At 32.9% G+C, this 21,073-nt stretch overlaps 1 protein-coding gene across 1 annotated transcript in view; it reads right to left on the bottom strand.

Moving 5' to 3' along the window:
• Positions 1 to 330: 330 nt before the first annotated feature.
• LOC135214731 (MAP kinase-activated protein kinase 2-like) overlaps positions 331 to 21,073 on the bottom strand; it is a 94,014-nt gene continuing 73,271 nt past the window's right edge. The window contains exons 3-7 of the mRNA XM_064249072.1: positions 20,085 to 20,257; positions 17,081 to 17,179; positions 16,528 to 16,603; positions 16,147 to 16,357; positions 331 to 14,975 (exon numbers count right to left, since the gene is read on the bottom strand). Coding sequence (XP_064105142.1) covers positions 14,772 to 14,975; positions 16,147 to 16,357; positions 16,528 to 16,603; positions 17,081 to 17,179; positions 20,085 to 20,257 — 763 coding nt within the window. The 3' untranslated portion in view covers positions 331 to 14,771. The remainder of the gene's footprint in view (positions 14,976 to 16,146; positions 16,358 to 16,527; positions 16,604 to 17,080; positions 17,180 to 20,084; positions 20,258 to 21,073) is intronic.

Below are 21,073 nucleotides of genomic sequence, written 5' to 3'. Positions count from 1 at the left end.
ACGCTTTACTCTTGAAGATTGGCTTGAATGGTTTGCTTTCATTAGCAAAAATCTAAATTTCACTTAATAACGTGCAGCTCTTTGAAACAACTGAAAACTGGATAAATTAAAATGATGAATTTCTTAATATTTGATTACTTCCAAAACTTCACATTCACTGGTGACTGAAGCATGAATGTTCATATGATTATGTTCCTTACATCTTTTAGTTTAAAATTTGTTTCATCTCTCATTCAAAAATAAACCTTATGAAGGTCGAGAAACTATCCTACAGTGTAACTTCACTACTATAGATAAAAAAAATTAGAAAGAGGGGAATGAAATTACCAATAACATTAACAGTTTATTTAATTAGCTCTCACATACAATCTACACATGCAATCTTCCTGTTAGAAAGCTTTCCTTCATTTCATGAACATCCTCCATACCTTCAACTGATATCATTGCATGAGCCATGAATATCTTGAAGAATGTCTGAGTAAGTCAGCCTAATAATTACCCAAGGCTATTACCACACACCCAGAATGACAATTTACAAAATAAACTGCCGATGACTAATCCATAAGAAAGAAAAGGGATGGAAGCAAACTGTAATTCTTAGAATTTGTACTTCCAAGATTAATCAAATTCATGATTAATTTTCATATAATAAAATATTGGATTAAGACCATTTTGTAAATACTTTTGTATACAAAAATATCAACAGCAACTGTAACACAGAAATCACAACCTACTTTTATCATAAAATCTAAGTTCATAAATGTGATTCTCAATCTTTTAAATTGCTTTGATCTGCTACCAATCACTGAGACATGTAATCAGAATAAGGTAATTTTTTTATTCCAGGATACTATAAGTAGAGATCCATGAATGCCATACGAATACAGAATTTTCTTTTGCATACATACAAAATAAGTCAACTGCAGCAAACTGAATAAATACGTAAATATAAATATGGCCACTCATCCTCAGTACACTCGCAAAACACCAAAAATAGGTGCTCAAAGAGAGAGAGAGAGAGAGAGAGAGAGAGAGAGAGAGAGAGAGAGAGAGAGAGAGAGAGAGAGAGAGAGAGAGAGAAAACACGTTTTTCATTTTGAATAAAACCCTACAGTGTGGTAGCCAGCATATGTGCACTAATATAAATTGAACATCCACAGAGACTACAGTCTTGATTTCGTATTCTCGTTTTTTCTTTAAAGTAGATGATCCTCAACTACAATCATGTCTATTAGGGAAAATGTTTGTGTTTTGACAAAGTAGAGCAGAAATAAAATGCTATACTAAATTCAATCTAGAAAATAATAACAAACCTTGATAGTTTCATGATGATTTAGTCAACCAAATAATTTGACATTTCAAGCATTAAATATAATAAATACAGGCAGTCCCCGGGTTACGACGGAGGTTCCGTTTCTTGAGACCCGTCGTAAGCCGAAAATCGTCGTAAGCCGGAACATCATAAAAAATCCTAAGAAAACCTTACTTTTAATGCTTTGGGTGCATTCAAAACTATGTAAACTGCATTTTTATAGCATTTTTCATCAAAAAACCTTTAAATATTGATTATTTTGCATTTTTGGTGTCATATTTCATCTGCCAGATCAGCGTTTGTAGGCGTCGTAACTCTGAAGCATGCGTCGTAACCCTGGAAATAATTTCTGATGAATATAATTGAAAAGCGTCGTAACCTCGGAACGTCGTAACCCGGGGACTGCCTATAGTTATTCAGTTTAAAATGAAGCAAAAATTGGATATAAGGGACATGAAAAATATTTTCACAAATAGTAACTGTTCAACATTCTGAAGAATTTGAGGACCAAATAAAAAAAAGCACATTAAAACACAGGGGAGGCTTCTCATTAAAACAATAAGAGTACAGTACATACTTGAAAATCCTCACTAATTCTAGCGTAAACCTTTTGCAAGACGAGAAAAAAGCAAAAATTCTATTTCAGTTATCAATGTGTAGTAAAATACAGTCTACTCACAGACTATGAACAGCACAAAAAACCCAAAGTTATGATTAGTAAACATCATTAGATTAACTGATAAGTGAACCAATGTCAATTACAAAGAATTTGAAAAAAAAATAGAGAGAGAGAGGAAGGAGAGAGAGAGAGAGAGAGAGAGAGAGAGAGAGAGAGAGAGAAAATGCCACTCTTTTATACGGAACTGATTGCACATTCTTTTCTTCAACACATTTTCTACTGGCAACGAACACCAACTGATTAGCTGTGAGGTAATATATTAGTTGTAATAGTTGGTCATGAGAAGTACCGACATTAAAGACTACAGCTGTAATTATTTTTGTAAATTCCTTGTAACTGTGATGCCTCTAACACTTAAAAACTGGGTGCTTACTACCCCATGATCTTTATCTTCCAAAAACAATATCATCTGAACACGTACATATCAAGTTCGCTTAGTAGATTGGTATACTCTACAATCACTAGTCCAAAAACCTATCTTCACCATGGCACACATACCAAACTACCATCTGGAAAAAAGATGTCATCCAACTAGGAGGATCTCTACTTTATATATGATTTGCACCACACTTACACAGTAGTCAATTTTCTATAAATGGTTTCTAAATATTTATTGTAGACATACAAACATCTGCTAGCATCACTCAAAGACTCAGTTTGGTTACAGAGTCCTCCATATGAATTAAGTACTTTACTACTGAACATTTAACACTTAGCTAGAAGCTTCATCTTAAACAGAATATCATATTACTTTTTCTGCCATGACTGCTTGAGAGAAGAGGAACTGAAAGCCTTCATGGTGCAAGAATGAATGTAGGCAAGTCTGAAACCTGACAGCATGCCTATCTTGATAGATCTCATCTACTTTTTACTAACAGAAATTAACATTCTAGTAAAAATTATGGTTACTTTGACAGTACTATCAGTTACCAAAAATGCTATGCTTTGGAGATCTCAGCATAAATCACTGTACACTTTGTGAAAACTTCACTCATACTCCAAAAAGGGTGCAATCCTTCCACAAGGATATATTGAGCAATCATTAAGCTTGAAATGCATTTTAAAATTGAGGGATGATGTACTCTGAGAAACTGGCAGCTTTAAATTTACACAGTACAGGTACCAATTTTAACAAAATAAAACATTAAGAAGATGTAAACATTAAGAAGCACAGTGATGTTTATATTTCAAACAACTGACACTAACTACAATGTTAAAGAAAAACTACTTTTCAATAAAACAACCACAAGACACTATAATGGAATACCAGTACTGTATAGCCAAATTGTATACAAGATTTTATGATTTTATGTCTGCACTGAGGCATGTATGAAATGAAAACTTGATGCCATCTTGCAACTATATTTTACATGAAATATCCCATAAAAGTCACATGCTAACTTCATATTCTGCATAAAAATACTACGGTAAGCTGTTCAGTGGTCAAAGTTAGGTTCTACGATTGTATTTTTACAAAAGATATGGAGAAGGTTTATAAATATACAACAGGAAGAAGAAACCATGTTACAAATCATTCCTTTCCATGCAATAAGTACTTATTCACATATCAAATATTAAACATACAGTACAATACTTTGTAAGTTTATGCTACAGGTACCTTTATCTGTGAGGAAATTACCTTTATATGAGGAAATTATCTCAAATGACTGAAAAGCAAAGGAATTACAAAACCTTTGCTGCTGACACTTGTATTCATTATAAGACACCTAATTTAGCCTAAAGCAAACAATGACTTAAGTTCATACGGCTGCCCTTACATGTCAGACTATCCAAACTTCAGCAGAGAAAATAAAGCAGGTTTTTTCTACAATAATGAAAGGAGCTTAAAAACAGATACTGAAAGGTTACTGAGGTTGTCTGATGACTAATAAAAAACACAAGAAATTCTCTTGCACCAGTTACCTCTTCTTTTGTTTTCATTAAATCCCAACTGCTCTGGTGCTGATCCCAAATTCATTTCTGATAAAACCAGATGACTGCAAGGCAATGCTCTTGTAGGGTCCTGGAGTGTGACCAAACAGCTCTAAATGGTTATAAAATGATATAATTTTAAAGCTAGTCAGTGATAGTTGGGGTTCGTGTGGTACTGGAGCCCAAAATATCCAACCCAGCCTCTCCATACTCAAACTCTCATAAATCCTAACCTACTTTTATGCAGCTATACATTATTGCTGTCTTTCAATCAGATTTTTGTCAATGTTACTGTGATTACATTTTTTAATACTCCCACTGCGCTTCACTGGCCTGATGAGCTGAGGATTTCTACTCAAGTGGTCTGGATATGCTGCTACTTAATTCTTCTCTGAGCCTTCGTCACCTCAGTCAATTTTTCATGTATCTCAGGGCTGGTACAAAATGTTTGTTGATAATGATCGTCTGTACTGGATCTTATTTATCATATCAAAACTCCTTGCAAATTTAATAATTTACTGAAAATGGTTAAAACAGACAGAATTCCTTCAAAGGATTTGCTTTCAATACTTAACACAGTGCTGATTGACAAGTGGATTGATCTAAAAGCTAAAAAACAGATTCTAAGTGTCTCCTTATGAACAAGTTCAATTTTCTTTAAAGCTGATTCATATCTGACATATTAAATATAAAACTTTCACTGACAGATGAAAGGATATAACAGTATTTTTTATTCTCAACTTAATATAATTATCCACCCATTTAACATTCTTATAAAACAATGGAGAATTAAACTCCTATTATCATTTTAATGAAACAGGATTTAAATTCTTAACTTATATGACTCTCCAAAAAGGTTTGTTCTCAAGTTTAAATCTTATTCAATGTATTAAAGTCTCCTTAAATATTCCATATTGGAGATTCTTATCAGGATCTGTTTCTGATAATGGAGAATTGAAAGCCAACTGCTTGGGCCCTTCTGTCTACCTTAGAAAGGTATGGCTTGGCATTTTTTTTTTAAATGACGACGATCTGATGATGTATAATAAATTGTGAAATTTAGCATTTTTATGTCAGTAGTTCTATTGTGTTATTAACTGCAAAAGTACATAGAGTATCAATGAGTAAAGTTCCTAAACAAACAATTATTTCTGATTGGTATTAGTAAGCCTGAGTGCTACGAATATGGAATAAACTTGACTTATCTTATCACCTAGAAATTATGTACAAAAGTTGAAAAGTAATCCCAAAAACCACTGTCATATAATTTTTATGGTATATCTGCAGTGGATTGATATATGAAAGCTTGGTTTGATGACCTGGCATTAGAACTGTTCTGTTATTGATTACCTCGACAGATAGGGCCAAAAACTTGCTAACACCTTAACCCTTTACAAATATGGACCAGGAAATGTGAGAGATTAGTGTTGATTTATAATGTGTGGATGCAATCTGAGATTTAGAAACTTACAACAGCCCTAAGTATGCCAGGTATTTACTGACTATTTTAACAATTTGCATAAATGGCCTGGCAGAAATACTACCCTGTAAATGATTATATTGTAACAGGTAAGAATCTGCAAATGGAGCCATTACCCATTTCAAATTAAACACTTCTACAAAGGAAAGAACTAATAAAAGCAGTTTAAAGCATATTCAAACTCTTGTGGGAAATATATTGTCAGATTAAATATTCATTATTTCTAAATTCAGGGGTACAGCTTTTTTTATCACTATTTTTTAAAATTCATATTGAATAGCCACTAATATTTTACAGACTTCTTAAGTATTGGGAATATTGTTAAACAAATCATTCTGCCTTTGGTAACCTGTTTTCAGAATTATACAGACACCCTTTCACATTCTAAATTTACTTCAAGGTTTATTACTACATATTCTATTTTACATAAACTTATTTCAAAGGTTATTACCACGAGTTTTGGCAGTGTTTTTAAGAAATGTATTTACATTTCAACTTATCGAATCATCTATTGATAAAAGATATAATTGATACAGATTTTAACGCATGTGGAAGAGATTGGGATTGGTAAAGAATCTGTTAGTTATTAATGTCATGATTTTTTTTTTTTAACCAAAGGGGGGGAATATTTCTTGAAGTATTCAAGGCTTCTCTGTTAATATAAAATAATTACTGGGAAGTTGTCACTACTAAACAGATTATCATTTGCATCTAAATAAAACCTATCTACACTACATGATGAACAGTTATGTTAACAGCTGGAGATGTTCCACAAGTTCTAGAAAAGCATATGCATGTTTCACGAGCATGTACATGGTAAACCTTATTTATAATAATTAATGGCTAAATATGGAAGCTGGCACTATCTGCTGATGGGCAATTTGTATTGGGGATACATGTAACAGATGTCATATGAGGTGCTGAGTATTGCTAAGTATGCAAGGAATAAGGACTTTTCACACCCATATATACAAGCAAAAGAGCACTTCTATTAGATTATATGCACTCTGGCCCATGAAGCAGGTATTAAGAGGGCAACAAGATGAATCAAGGTCAAACTGATACCTTGTACTATACTGCAGGTGAAGAATTCCATAACCAAGTGAAGAAACTTTGTTCTTCCCTAATCACTGATATTAAAGGTGGAGAGGAGAAAAGTGGTGCCTGTGAATGGGATAGGGAATATCTTCTAGTTTAGAGCAAGGTTAGCCACAGAAATCATTTGCCAAAGATACTGATGCATCAAATCATGCGAGGGAATAAACAGCTATTCCTTCAACTGCAACTGAAGACTCAGAAGAAACAAGTTATAAATGCAGAATATCCCTAATTATCGCTTCTGGAGGCAATGCTACCAGGAATGACATCGCCAAAGAATAAGCAGCATATACAACAGAAATATTAGTGAAAAACCCCTTGGGTTTCTTCTTGTACAGGTGGGAAACCAGTTTTTGCAAGAGTAGTCTAATTGTACAAATGGTGTAGACTGACATTAAAAAATTTAGCGAATTATAAAAACAGCTATTAATATCAAACATGTCTAGACAAGTAAAAACTACATTACAATCTGTAAAGGCTAAGCCACATTTCAAGGAAAATAAGCATAAAGTCAACTTTGTAATAAATTATTCCAAAAACAATTAAAAAATAACAAAAGCAAGATAAAGTGTATACAGTTAAATACACAAAATGCTTACTCTGAGGTAACAAAATTAATAACTAACATGAAATAGGTTAAGATAATAAATAAAAAAAAAACTGACTGACTTTCATAATAAAAATTCTTACCTTTGCTTTCAAATACAATGAGTAAATAGCAATACCAAAGATACTGTTTAGTATTAACTAGGTACTACCTAATGACTTCACCAGTTAATGGCACAGACCAAACCCTAATGTAATGCTACTAACACCAAATTTCTTGTAATACTAATGCCAAACACACTAGCCTGAGCAAAAGGAAATGAAATTTAACTGCATAAACAAATATAAATAATCAATGATGGCTGCAAAATTTGTTCGCTCCAATTACAAGAAGAAAAATTACAAATTAAAGGAGAACCTAGTATTCAAACTGGTGAAGGTATAAACCTCACAAAATCAAACCCTCTATCTAACGGTAAAGGTGAGGGTAATCAAAATTTACAAAATATTGTGGATAATCTCTGAATAATGGGATTAACCTTGGTAATTCTACACAGCAGAAACAGCCCAGCTATTGCAAACTTGACAGGTACGAAAAAAAAAAGGGGTACTGGAGGGTTCTGGGTGGTACTGGCCCAGTAGCTTTCTTTACTTTTCTATCCATCTGACCAAAAAAAATGCAGTCTAGACATTTGGAAACTGATGTGACAGCTAAGTATAAATGATGGGTTTGTTATGAAACAAGTTTTCCTGGCTGCTTTACTCTTTCTTATGTGCACGTGTACCCGTTACATTCAATCACAGTATTTTGAAAGAGTTATTATTTTATATTCTTGCTCCTTTCATTTTTTCCCTTATGTAGTTTCCAGATTTCTTCCTTATTGCTTAAGCCTACACTACTTCGTCAATTACACTCAATGTTCACTATTCTAAAGAAATTTTCTGTATTGTTGACAAAATCATAAATACAAGTTTCCAAAACAATACTGAAAAGGCTACATAGCAAAACTATACAACAAAATTTTAAAGTTGGTGAAAACTAACAAAAGGACTTATGTCTGTTTTTCATAGTTCCTGACAAAAGATCAATGTTGAAGACGGAAAATCCTTCCACCAGCAAATTTCTCAAAACTTATTTGAAAATGAAATGTCTGGATTTTGTTACAAAGTATTCATAGTATTTCCACTTGCCACAGAAGATTTTCTCTTTAACACTTGCTAAATTACTTTTATGACAAATTTTAATATGGAAACTAAAAATTTTTTCCTGTATTGGATATTCTCCATGATTCCTTATCTTGGACATTACTTGACAATAATATACTTGTATTTTTATTGACTTTACATATCAGTCATGCCAAAGAATAACCCAATCCCATTGAAAAACATATCTTGGACTTTACTTCACAAGTGCTGTCATTATTATTATTATTATTATTATTATTATTATTATTATTATTATTATTATTATTATTATTATTATTATTATTATTATTATTATTATTATTCAAAGGAAACTCATAATCACATGAATCAATAAAATGGGAAAGTAAATCCACAGTAGTATTTCTGTTTGACTTCAAAATATATAAAGCAGAAAGCTTTCAATGACCAGCATGGTCCTCCTTGTCAATCTCGGACTGACAAGGAGGACTATGCAGGTCATCGAAAGCTTTCTCCTTTATATATTTTACATAAAGTCAAACAGACTTACTACTGTGGACTTACTTTCCCATTATTATTATTATTAGTGTAACCATACCACTGAGTAAACATTCTCAACTCTCACAAGGCTAACTAACAAGGTTTTTTCTTAATAAAAAATTAAAAAATAAAGCTTATTTAATATACTGCAATTCATTAGAAATTTAACAGCTAGACGAACTGAAAATCTTGAAGATTCTGACAAAATTTCTATCAAGGATTTGTTTGGAGACAAGTTTATATTACACTCAAAAAACAACAGGAGCTTTCACTTCAAACCAAAGGTGTAATAAAAAATGAAGCAGTATAATGAAATTTTTTTTTGAAAGTTTAAAAACATGGCACAAAACATGAGACTTAGGAAAGAGGAAAACAGTCATCCAGAATGAATAGCTAAGCCTAACCAAATCACATGACAGATGGTAATTATAAAAGCATTAGTAAAATCATTAGAAAACCAAACTGTATCTTTATATTAAGAGGTGACTCTTAATATAAAATATTGTATGCCTACTACAGCATTTATTATCCCAAACATATTGCTAAAGCACTGCCATGTTGCACTAGACAAGAACTTCAGAGAGAGTTAATAAAAAATTATGACAAAGAAATAATACAGAGAAAGAATTCACTTTGGAATTAGCAACAGATAAGTTTTCTACTTGCAGGGAAAGAAAAATAGTTGCCTAAATCTACAAATGAAAATTATAGAGTACAAGAAAAAAGTACAACAGATAATTCTCTCTCAAAAAAATCTACTCCTAACCTACAATATACGAACATAACACTTCAACCAAAACAAGCACCATAATATTTTGATACAAGGAACACAAAAGGAAATGTGGCCACATCAATAATGCAATTTGCTGGACAATGTAGGCAAACTAACAAGAAATGCTTCAAGATAATACATATCTCCAAATCCTTTTATTCCACACCATAAATTCAAGACTAAATAAAATTCAACTCTGATTGATACTTTAATATCGAAGCTGTCATATGTGAACTGATGAAAATCATTGTCTCTAAAGATGACAAAAAAATCAATTTAAGAAAATCCCAATTAAAAAAAAATTACAGTATCTATGTTCTACACATCCTTCAAGAGTTTAATGCCCTGCAGTATAAAAGCTGCCTAGCTCAACTTACTATATTTAAGTACTTACTATAATTAAATACCATACTTGAATAATGAGGTCATAAGTCCTGAGGGCCTGGTCTGGTGGTTCATATAGGCAAAATTATGTAAACCTACACAATTAAAGATACATGGCAGCTTTCCATCTGGGATCAATAACAACTCTAGCTCAGGGAACATGGACATTTGAGGAAATTCATTTAACTTAATGACTCTTGAAGTAGTGTTGGTCCAAAACTCACGGTTTCCTCTAATCATAATAAAAAATGTCACGAGTTGTCAAATACCTTTAGATGGTAACAAAATACAAGCAACACAGTTTACAGTCACCTAAGTATATACTACTATATAAATATTTTATGAAAATTCTTCATTAATTTTATAAATCATTCATTTTCTTGATGAAATCATAGTTGAGAATTCTAAGCTTCACTGATCCTTCTAAGTAACTTTTTTTAATAAGCAATTTCAAAATGGCAGCTTTGAGAACAGATACACCTTCATGGCACTTCTGTAAACAAAGAAAATACGTAAGGAAAAAGACATTAGAAATTACACAAAACTTCACTGACTACACTTGATTATTAAATATTTCTTAAATGAAGAGTTGGAGATACATATGCTGTACATTATCATTACCACTAAGTAGTTACAGGAGACCAGTGGTGTCAATGGGTATTTAATAACCGACAATGTAAGCAAATTCAATTAAGTGTTAATTGCATAAGAGTTGGGCAATTCTCTTATTTCTCATAAGTGATGAGTTTACATAATTTGTGCTACACTTTCAAAAGTATAAAATTACTTCTTTATCTAATGAATCTTTAAGTGATCACAATATTTATCTCCAAATTAGAACCCAACTCCAAACGAGGTCAGCACCATTTTTATAATACCACATTAGAAAATATTTATCGGGCATGAATAACATAATCAGACCCAGAGTTAATTTTGAGTACTGTATATTCCCATGTATAAGACGACCTTTAAATCCTAAAATTCCCTCCTAAAAATTGGGGGTCGTCTTTTACTGCAATACCAAAGATCAAACCTTGACTTCTAAGAAATGTATCTGTAGGCTAGTCTCAGCCTCAGTGCTATAGCCTACCAAGCAACATACATAGATTCACTTTATGAAATAAAATGGTAAAGGTAATAAAACCATTTTACCACATATATTATTGGCATATCTTCATAACAAATTGCCTATTTGAGGAATAATTCAAAATCAATGAAAGAAGAATTTATCTATGTGATCCCAGCTGAGAAAATGTAAGCATCAAGTTGCAGTTGCAATGACAGCAACCTTTATCTTTCGGTAGCCTTTAAGAAATTTCATTAGCAGAGTAATTACAGTAGTAATAACATTTATGATAACAAAATATTTATTTTTCATTAAAGGTTTCTCATACATATCACAAGATTGATCACATGTACCACGATCTTAAGGATTCCAGTCTGGTTCTGGCGAGTCGACTTCGGCTTTGTCGTCGATATACAAACCATCTTCAGTACAGTTCAAGGAATTTTTTAAATGATTTTATGACACTATATTTTCACGTTCCATCCATGCTTTTTTGATAAACGCAGCGAACATCAAGTGAGGCAGCACGCAAAGCTGTTTGTAATTAAAAATTGTAACTGTTTTGAACAATTCAGGCACATAAAGATGATTGTGTACAATTATTATCGTTCATTATTGTAGTATTATTAGCGGTTGTTTGAGAATGGCGACGAAACGTAAACAAAACAAAGGTTTCCCTTTTCCACATCCTTCCATACGAAAAACATATAAACTCGGCTTTGTTAAACCCAACTTTGATCACTTACGAAAGGAATGTATGCATCTCTTAATTAAGTTCCATTCAGCAACTAAAGACAGTGATATTGGTAAAACGCGATCAACTGAGACTGTAAACCAACCTAGAATGCAAATTATTTAAACTATCATTATTCTCAATACAACTATTATTCAACTTTTGCAAGTGGATTTCTACCTGACCAAGGCGATTCTCTCTCAATCTCATCGATTGTAATATTAATGATACTCCTCCATCCTCCACTACAAAATTCCGGTTTTTAGAATTCTGAATGAAGCGATTATTGTAAACATGTCTTGGCATAAACAACCGAATTGAGAAACAGCTGACTGCTGACGTCATTTACCATAATTATTGAGCGTTTACTATGAGCTATGTTACAATTGTTAAACCCTGGCGATTCTCAATAAGTAAAAATAAAATACATTTTTGTTCATTTCTCATGCAGTGGAGATCTCAAGAAAGCATACTACTAAATTAAAGCTGCAGGTTATAGCCGAGGGTGAACAAAATGAATAACGGCTAGGCGGCAGTGATGTTTAGAACTGGAGAAATCACACACCTACTCAATCCTTATACAATGAAGTAATATGTGCATGTTTTCAACCAAACTTCGTTATGATAAAAGGTATCTCCGAATTATATCTCTCCTAACAAATAATGGTAATGAAGATATCGATAATACTCAAATCAGCCGAGATTTTGAGAATGTAAACAATATCAAATGCAAATGATGAACAATGGCAATGTTTATATTCTGTAATACAGTAATGATATGATAATAGTAATACTGTTATGGGATACAACAAGCAAAACAACCTTTACCTAAGTTATCATTATTATTAATATAGTTGTACTGTTTAACTTTTGCAAATAATCACTTTCCTCCAAATAACATTTCGATTTGTAATTTAGAAGTCGTCCTATACTACAGATATCAGATAAATTCATGAAAATTTGCCATGATTTTTGGCCTCGTCTTATCTAAAGGTCGTCTTATATGCAGAAATGTACGATATTCTAAATTTCATGTCAAATACTAGATCCCTTTGACAACCCTGACTACATGGCCAGCACCCCTGTACCTTACAACTTTTGGACAGCTTAGATATTCTGTGCTACTACTACTGTAACCACCACCATTACCCACTACACACTATTACAACTACTACTAATGCAACTATACTACATCCCTTGGCATACATCACTTGAGCTTTAGACAGTTAAAGGATAAATCTTTATAGACTGAAATTACTATGCTTTTGCAGAAGAAACATAAATAAAAAAACTTACAAAGTTTTTAAATATAATAACAGGTTGTTTCCAAAAGGTTCAAGAAATCACAAAGGTAGTACAACTGGTTCCTAATTCTGTCTGTGAGGTATCTTCGTTTAACAAGTACGTAGTTTTGCACAGCAAAATGAAAAAATTTGAAAACTTACACTAAGAAATGAATACACTATCAGTTGTATCAAAATAGACCAACAGAAGATTTTTTACCTAAACAACCTAGATTCATAATGACTGCCCATTATAATAATTGTACATTGTGTACCTTGTCATTACTCTCAAGACAGTATAATAAAACACTGTCCTATTCCAAAACTTAACAAATGCTTGTGAAGCTTTGTATTTGTGCTACTTCAACATAATTTCAAAATATAAATTTTAAAAATTTATTCCCAAATCTATATACAAAACCTGCAATCACCATTTGCAAGATAAAATGTATTTATTATTCCTTCACTAATGTGAAAACTGTCAACAGGTTCCCATACAAATAAATAGGCGACGTGATATATGTTAAAATGGAACATATAAAATAATTTCAAGAATTTTACACCAAAATCATGGTTATGCATGGGAAGAAATAACCTTTAATAAAAAATATTGTTACATCTTAAGTTAATTCTACTACCTATAATTAATATTGCTAGCACATTCAATTAATGCATAAGTCCTAATGCTATTTTTCTGCATTCAACAGTATTAAAAAATGAAGTTACTGCATCTTGTATTAGTTTCTCCATCTACAACTAAATTTAGGAATTGAGTTATTTATACTTGATGATAATTTCCATAAAATACTTGCATATATATCTGGCATGTTCATAGTATTTTACTTATTTTTACCAAATGATATGTTACTTCCAACTCAGTTATTTTAGGGCACAAAACTTTGCTCACTTCTTTCAAGTTACATTCTTATGCTTCCACACCACAAACAAAATCATTGAATACGCCTTGTTCCTTGTTAATCACATTTCTGGCAGTGAATATATTGTGAAACAACAAAAAATCTGAATGAGTATAGATAGGATCTAAAAGAGGTACAGGTCAGTCTTAAATGCAAGCTTCAGTGAAATTGCCATCAAACTAATAAGTGCTTTACCTTCTTAAAATTCTTCAGTGGTTCTATTGGATTTGAAGCACACTCCATATAGGCTGCTCCTCGTCTATTCCCCAAACCCATAAGAGGGGCTTGGCTACAAACACAATGCACATCACAGAATTCAAGACAGATTTTTAGAATTTGAGATGCATAAAGCCAAGGTTTTGATGTTCTTAGTTTTTTATATTTTCCATACACTGCAGTACTTACGTAACAACAACACTCAAATTATGTTTTCAATTTTGGCACTCCCCAGCATCAATGACACAGGATATACTAGAGTGCATCAGTATAAAATCTATCTTACTTGAGGTACAGTACAGTGTAGAATATACAAAATATAAGAAACATACCACTTTTCCTAACCAAAAGTGAAAAATACACATACAAAAGTAATACCTAGTTATTGCTTTTAATTCCTAAAAAGATAAGTCTGAGCCTGATTGATATTGTCTAAGTTTATTGAATGCTACTGATACTAGGTAGACATTTTTTAAAGAAAAAAGTAAAGTTCTTTTTTCAAGACAATCCTGTGTAATAAACAGGCTACACATTTTTTAAAAGGCATCATGCCCATCAAATCTGGAGTCTGACTTATAACAGATGTTTTATGCTTGTAACCCTTCAATTTTTCACTTGCAAAGCTGAAATCAGTGACAATTATCTGTGTTTAGTTATCAGTCGCTCTCTTGCGACGCTTGCTTAACAATGTGTTGTTGGCATTGTCAAGGGTTTTTATCTGCAGTGTATCGTAATCCACACGCATTGTAGCCAGAGAGCGAGTCATTTCATCCTGAACCTCTTGCCACAGGTCACCTTCTTCACGTAGGATTCTTGAGGTGTGGAGGGGAGTCTGTGGCACCTCAGTATATTGCTTGAAAATAAAATAGAAAGGACATATTTGTATATCTCTCAAAACTCAAGTGTCAACTTAACCACTATTGTTAATAAATTACATTATCTGACAAAGATAAAGGTTCTCTAACAAACAGGACAATACTGACACCTCCCTTAAGGTGTACTAAATGTCAATTACTGTACCATCCATCAAACATTTTCCCTGATTAAATCTAATTTCTAACTACCCACTACTTAAAAAAAAACTACTCACTACTTCAAAATAGTATTTAATCTTACATTTACAAAAATGCTGGAATTAAAAGATATATATTTTCTAGCTACCAGTAACTTTTGCTTTACAAACTCCACAGACTCCTACATTTATGTTCACTTCTGCTTTAACATAAATTTTGGGAGATACTATATCTATAGCTGAGTACTATTTCCAGTTCTCTCAACTGCTCCAAGTTACATTTCATATATCTCCAAAAACTTTTATCTTTTTTCATACATACAAACCCATGAATTATGATTAACCATTACTGTTTGATACAAGAAAGCCCTGGACACTTAATAGCCTGATAAAGATAAAAAAAATGAGTCAGCCAATATGAAAGAAAAAATCACTGTTTTTTTTTTCAATCACAAGGAGCAATTGTTGTTCACATCATTTCCCATTAGCCAGGTAAGTTTGTTCAGTATATACTATATGTATGCGATTGGCCTGATGATGTCCATGGAGTAAGGGGAAAGGAATATGTACTGTATGCATGCTGATAGGCCTGATGATGTCCATGGAATGCTGCTTTTACCTTGATCTAACACTGTTGGTTCCCATGAATACCACATCAATCATGTAGTATCTAAATTATATGTATATGATCTACTGGTTAATTATATTATATATATACTGTATAGTATATACTAATAAGGGAAAAAGCTCAGTGTAAAGAAGCTAAAATAGGCTTTTCCATTCTTAATCTAGAATCAAACAGACACACATCATTACACAACAGAGGTCTTAAGCACTTTTTCCTTACTAAAAGTATTATGCTGACAGCCTCAATACTTAGTTAATTTTATGCATTTTTACAAAAAGTTTCTACTCACTTCCAGACAAATTCAAGTGAACAACATGTTTCTTTACAAAATTTCTTCCCACTTCCTAACGAATTCAAGTATTAAAAAAAAGCATTTAAACTTACCACAATCCATTTATTTTTCATGACATCAAAAATTGTCATCCTTTCTTCTGGGTCAGTACGAAGCATTCCCTTAATTAATTCCTTGGCATCATGGCTAACATTTGCCCATTCTGGATTGGGAAAGGTATACTGACCAGTTCGAATACGTTTCTTCATCCCTGGCGATATTGCATGTCCATGGTTGCTATAGAATGGTGGGAACCCACATAATCTGCACAAAGAAAATACTATTGAGGAACAAAATGAGAAAGGAATTTATCTGAGACATATTGCTGACATTTATCATATTCATTACCTTGATTTCTGAAAATGACATTCTACATGTTACAAATACTAGGTATAATTCTTGTAGGAAGCTGCAAATAAGCATAAAAAACTTACAATATGTACATGATAACTCCTAGTGACCATATATCACAGCTTTTGTCATACTTTTCAGGACCTAGCACCTCAGGAGCTGCAAAGAAAAGTATTGGGAAATATACATTACTGATGATGATTATTAAGAAAAAAGAATGCCACTGACCTACTTTTAATGCAACCTAACAAGAAGCAATTAAACATTTGGCAATGATATTAATTGATGCCAGTCACAAGGCCTAAGTTTGCAACCATTTTTTTAAAGCCTATTTGGAGATCCCAATTTAGTAATGAAACCAAGCAAGACTGAAAAGAAAACTATACTTTTCTGAGGAGTACATATAAAAATGAGAATAAAAGATCCATGAACATTAAAAATGAAAAGCAACTTATAGCCAGGTTTTAACAAATTATGGAAGCATTATACAGCCACAGATGCATCTTCTTAAACAAGCCCATTTCAGAGTCACTAGGACAGAATGCTTTCACAATGGGTCAAGACACTACAAGTCATGAATACTGGTTATTAAATCATACAGCCAATTCAAGTTGAATAAAGGTTAAAAGCACTTACCAACATAATATGGAGTATAGCATGGAGTTTGCAATGATTCTTTTGAGAAGGTCTCCTTTGCAAATCCAAAATCTGTGAGTTTGAGAGAAGCCTCTTCTCCTGAAAATGACAGAAAAGAATAAACAGCATATCTAGTATAGAATTTGCCTGTGTGATGCTAACCAACAATGTACTAATCCATAAAGTCCTGTGCTTCAGTGGAAATGCAACTCATAATAATGATAATGAAATTACAACAAAATATAAAACCTTTTCAAAGATTGTTTTTTTTAAAGTAGTACTGTAATCAAACTTCAGCCTTTTATTTATGAGTATCCTTCAGCTCATGCTGCAATACCAGTTGAACCTGGTACCACTCACCTACTAACACCAGCCAGTTTTCCCTTGGCTGTGAGAATGGAATATAGAATTTTGACCAAAGGCCAAGTGTTGGGACCTATGAGGCCATTCAGCGCTGAAAGGGAAATTGGTATTAGAAAGGTTTACACAGTTTAACAGGAGCAAGATGGAAGAGAGACTGTGAATGGAGATACAGTAAAAGGAATGAAAAGGGTTACAGCTAGGGGCCAAAAGGACACTGCAAAGAACCTTTAGTAATACTTACAATGCCACTATCCCCCTACAAGGTCTTTGGCTGTGCAAACCAAGCTGGGCAGTTCAAATGGGTTTAATTATATCAAAGACTGTTTCATATACTAATGAAAAATACAAATTACTTTAAAAAAATATTTTTGTTCCTATGGAAATAAATAACTATTCACAGATCCATCCCAGTGTGAGCCCAAGGGCACTTGAGGAAATGGAAAGGTGGGCAAGCATGAGGGCACTGGAAAACATCAGACTTAAGAGGACCTTTTTAGACTTCTTAAGCAAGACCTTAGATTCCCCCCTCCTTTGTCCTATACAGATGAAGTGAGTCCAAGGGAAGAAAAAGGACACAAATTTTCTTGAAGAATACAATACTGACAAGGATGAAGGAAAGGGAGAGGAATAACTCTTCTTCCTTTTTCTGCAAAACAGTCTTCCACAGCAAAGGACTGGTTTAAATAGGAGACAATGAAACATGCCACAAGTTCAGCTACTGGAAGAGCAACATCTCTAAAATAAAATAATTTTTTATATATAATTACCAAGTAATTACATAGCTATTAGTTACAAACCAATAGCTATGTAATTACTTGGTAAGTTACTTACATAAAAATGGAGAAGCTATGGGGCCTGCAAACACCATAGAAAGATTTGGCCTCCTTGTTTACCACAAGATCATCGAGGAATGCAAGTGAAGACTGAGAAACCTGAAAAATCAGGAGTAAGCCAAAGCTTTACAGCTACTCATAAAACAGCAACTGCCAAGTCACATGAATCCCTGTCCCCTGTAGAGGTGATATGAAGATGTTTGTTAAGTATGGATTAGAAGAAAATAGCTGGACTGGTCCTCCTCTTACCAAACTACTGATAATGCAAGCACGTGGATGAACAAACCCCTTGCACAGGTGCTGGTATGTTTCTTATTGATAATGAAATAAAAACAAGACCAAAGTGACACAAAATACTAACTAAAAATACACAATATGGACTGAGTCCAAAGTACATGCAAATAAACAAGGGTGGTAAGGTACTCATCCAGTTCATCCAAAAAGAGAAGGGGAACCACATCTGCACTGTACTATGGCTAAAGTAAAAGTGCCTAATATTGGTAAGTGAGTGAAGGTTATTAAACTCCCTTCACAACTCTTTTACCACCAGTTAACTACCCTGTTAGCAAGTTCAACAATTGTCCCAGCTCACGCTAAAGGATACTCCTATGTTAAAAGGCGATGGTTTGTACTTTCATAGTGACAAACTATACCTAACAGAATAAACTCCTTTACAAAGTTGATTCGTCAAGAATATATAACATTTTTCAACTCATTTCTATCTCTCACACTTGTAACCATGACAATAAAACATATTTTGACAGTAATTTAACCTATGAGTAATTTAAGCTATCACAAAATTAACTAAAATAAACAAAAAACTGTATTGTAATAAAAAGTAAAAAAAATTAATTTTTTACAGGATATAATCACACCCTTTTCATGTACATCATATCTTAGCATACTGTAAGAAATACTCTTAAAATCCTATAGCTTTAAGAGGCCTACTCTCCTCGTCATCTCACTGAACGAAACAACAGACTTCTAAAAAGGCAGATTATTTAAATGAGGTACTGCTTAATCTTCTGACTACTTAAATATTCTTGTTTGTTGGGTGTTGGTTTTGAAGGTTAGGTATTTAGGTTTCCAGCAGTCAAAGGAATAAGTCTAGTTTATTAGCTTCCATAACAAAGATGAAGAGCTTAGTTTCCCTAAGGAAATTGCTCGTATTTATCACATCTCCAGCATTAAAAGATTTGCTTCCAGCCACCAATGGTAACAAGTTAATGAGGACTCCCTCCACAACCCTGATGCTCTTTATAATAATACTTTTAAAAAGTTTACCATCCTTAAAATGCAACCCATGTCAAAATCCCAACAATGCGTGGCTACTGAACTGCTTCTACTAATAACAGTTACCTGTATCTGAAATAATCCTTTGCTGTTTTCATTAAAATCAATTAAATGAAACATCAAAACATGAGAAGTCAAGAACACCATATTTTGGCATTGTTGGATAGCTCCCACACAGCTGTATTAAATTAAGAAGTTGAATGAAGGTATCCTTAACAGTTTCTTAAAAAATAAGCAAATACAAATCAGGATGGACCGATGAAAGACATGACCAACTCTCGATGCCTTTGCCATAGCTAGTAATGTGGATATCTTTTAAACTAAGATTATAATTTTTGGGGCAGAAAACTAACCACAAAACCCATATACACGTACTGAGATTCATAGAAAGAAAGAAAAAAAAAAAAAAAAAAAAAAAAAAAAGTTTTCAAATGTATCTAACAAGAACATACAATAACCCCATTTCACCATATTCAAACTCCAAGTACACACTTTTAAAGCAGCCTGTATCTCACCCATTTTTGTATAAAGAAGATTTTCAGGCTTAAGGTCCCTATGGGCTATATTGAGTAGATGTAGGTGTTGTACTGCAACACAGATTTCTCTCATTATAGCAGCAGCCTCTCGTTCTGTAAAAGCACCATCTGCTCGATCCTGGATACGCTGAAATAGCTCTCCACCTTCCATGCTGTTGATAGTAAAAAATAATACTCCTTTCAGTATTAGCTTACATTTTACATTCAGTAAATTTGGACATTTAATACTCCTGATAACAGTTAAAAAGCCCGCGAACTCTCCAATGTCAACTGCTGTAAAGCATATAGGTTTCATCAATATAAAATCACATATTTGTCCATAAATAAATTCTAGATTCTGTTAGCATATTATTATTCATTCTTATGTTCCTAATTCTTTTTTTAATTATACAGAATGAAGGCATGGACATCCCAATAAGCCCATGTACCCTAGGCATAATAGAAGCAAGGAAAAATGTAAGGAAATGGCAGCAGGGCTCAATTCTAAAGGAAGTAAAAGAGCTCTAAAGTCAGGTTGAAGACATAAACTGCACATAGCAGTTATTTCAATAACTCAACAAAAAATGCATTTGTTTGCTTACATGTTACTGTTTGTATATCTTAGTTGCCATATAGTATTTTATCATAGAATCAAAACAGTACATATACAGTAATGAATATGCAATCAGCATCATTACAAATAAGAACTCTAAATCTCTGAAGTTCCAGCAGTTCAATATCAGGTTTCAGCAAAAACTGTAAAGGTCAACAGTCAGAATTCCAGCTACGCTAACTTACTAGCTTCAGTAATGATAGGGAAGCATTAAACACTGAAAATGAATATGAATTTAAACAATCATAGTAATCTCTTTACTGAGGCTTTGCTGTATCATTATCAATTTCATTATTAGCATTGCAGTTTTATCATCATCACTATTGCTATCAGTTAGAACTGTTGATTCAAGCACTCTTCCTACATAACATCTGTT

This window comes from Macrobrachium nipponense, chromosome 19 (assembly GCF_015104395.2).
Source record: "Macrobrachium nipponense isolate FS-2020 chromosome 19, ASM1510439v2, whole genome shotgun sequence".
NCBI classification, from domain to species: domain Eukaryota; kingdom Metazoa; phylum Arthropoda; class Malacostraca; order Decapoda; family Palaemonidae; genus Macrobrachium; species Macrobrachium nipponense.
Note: the sequence above shows the minus strand (reverse complement) of the source record. Positions and strands in the feature narration are given on the sequence as shown.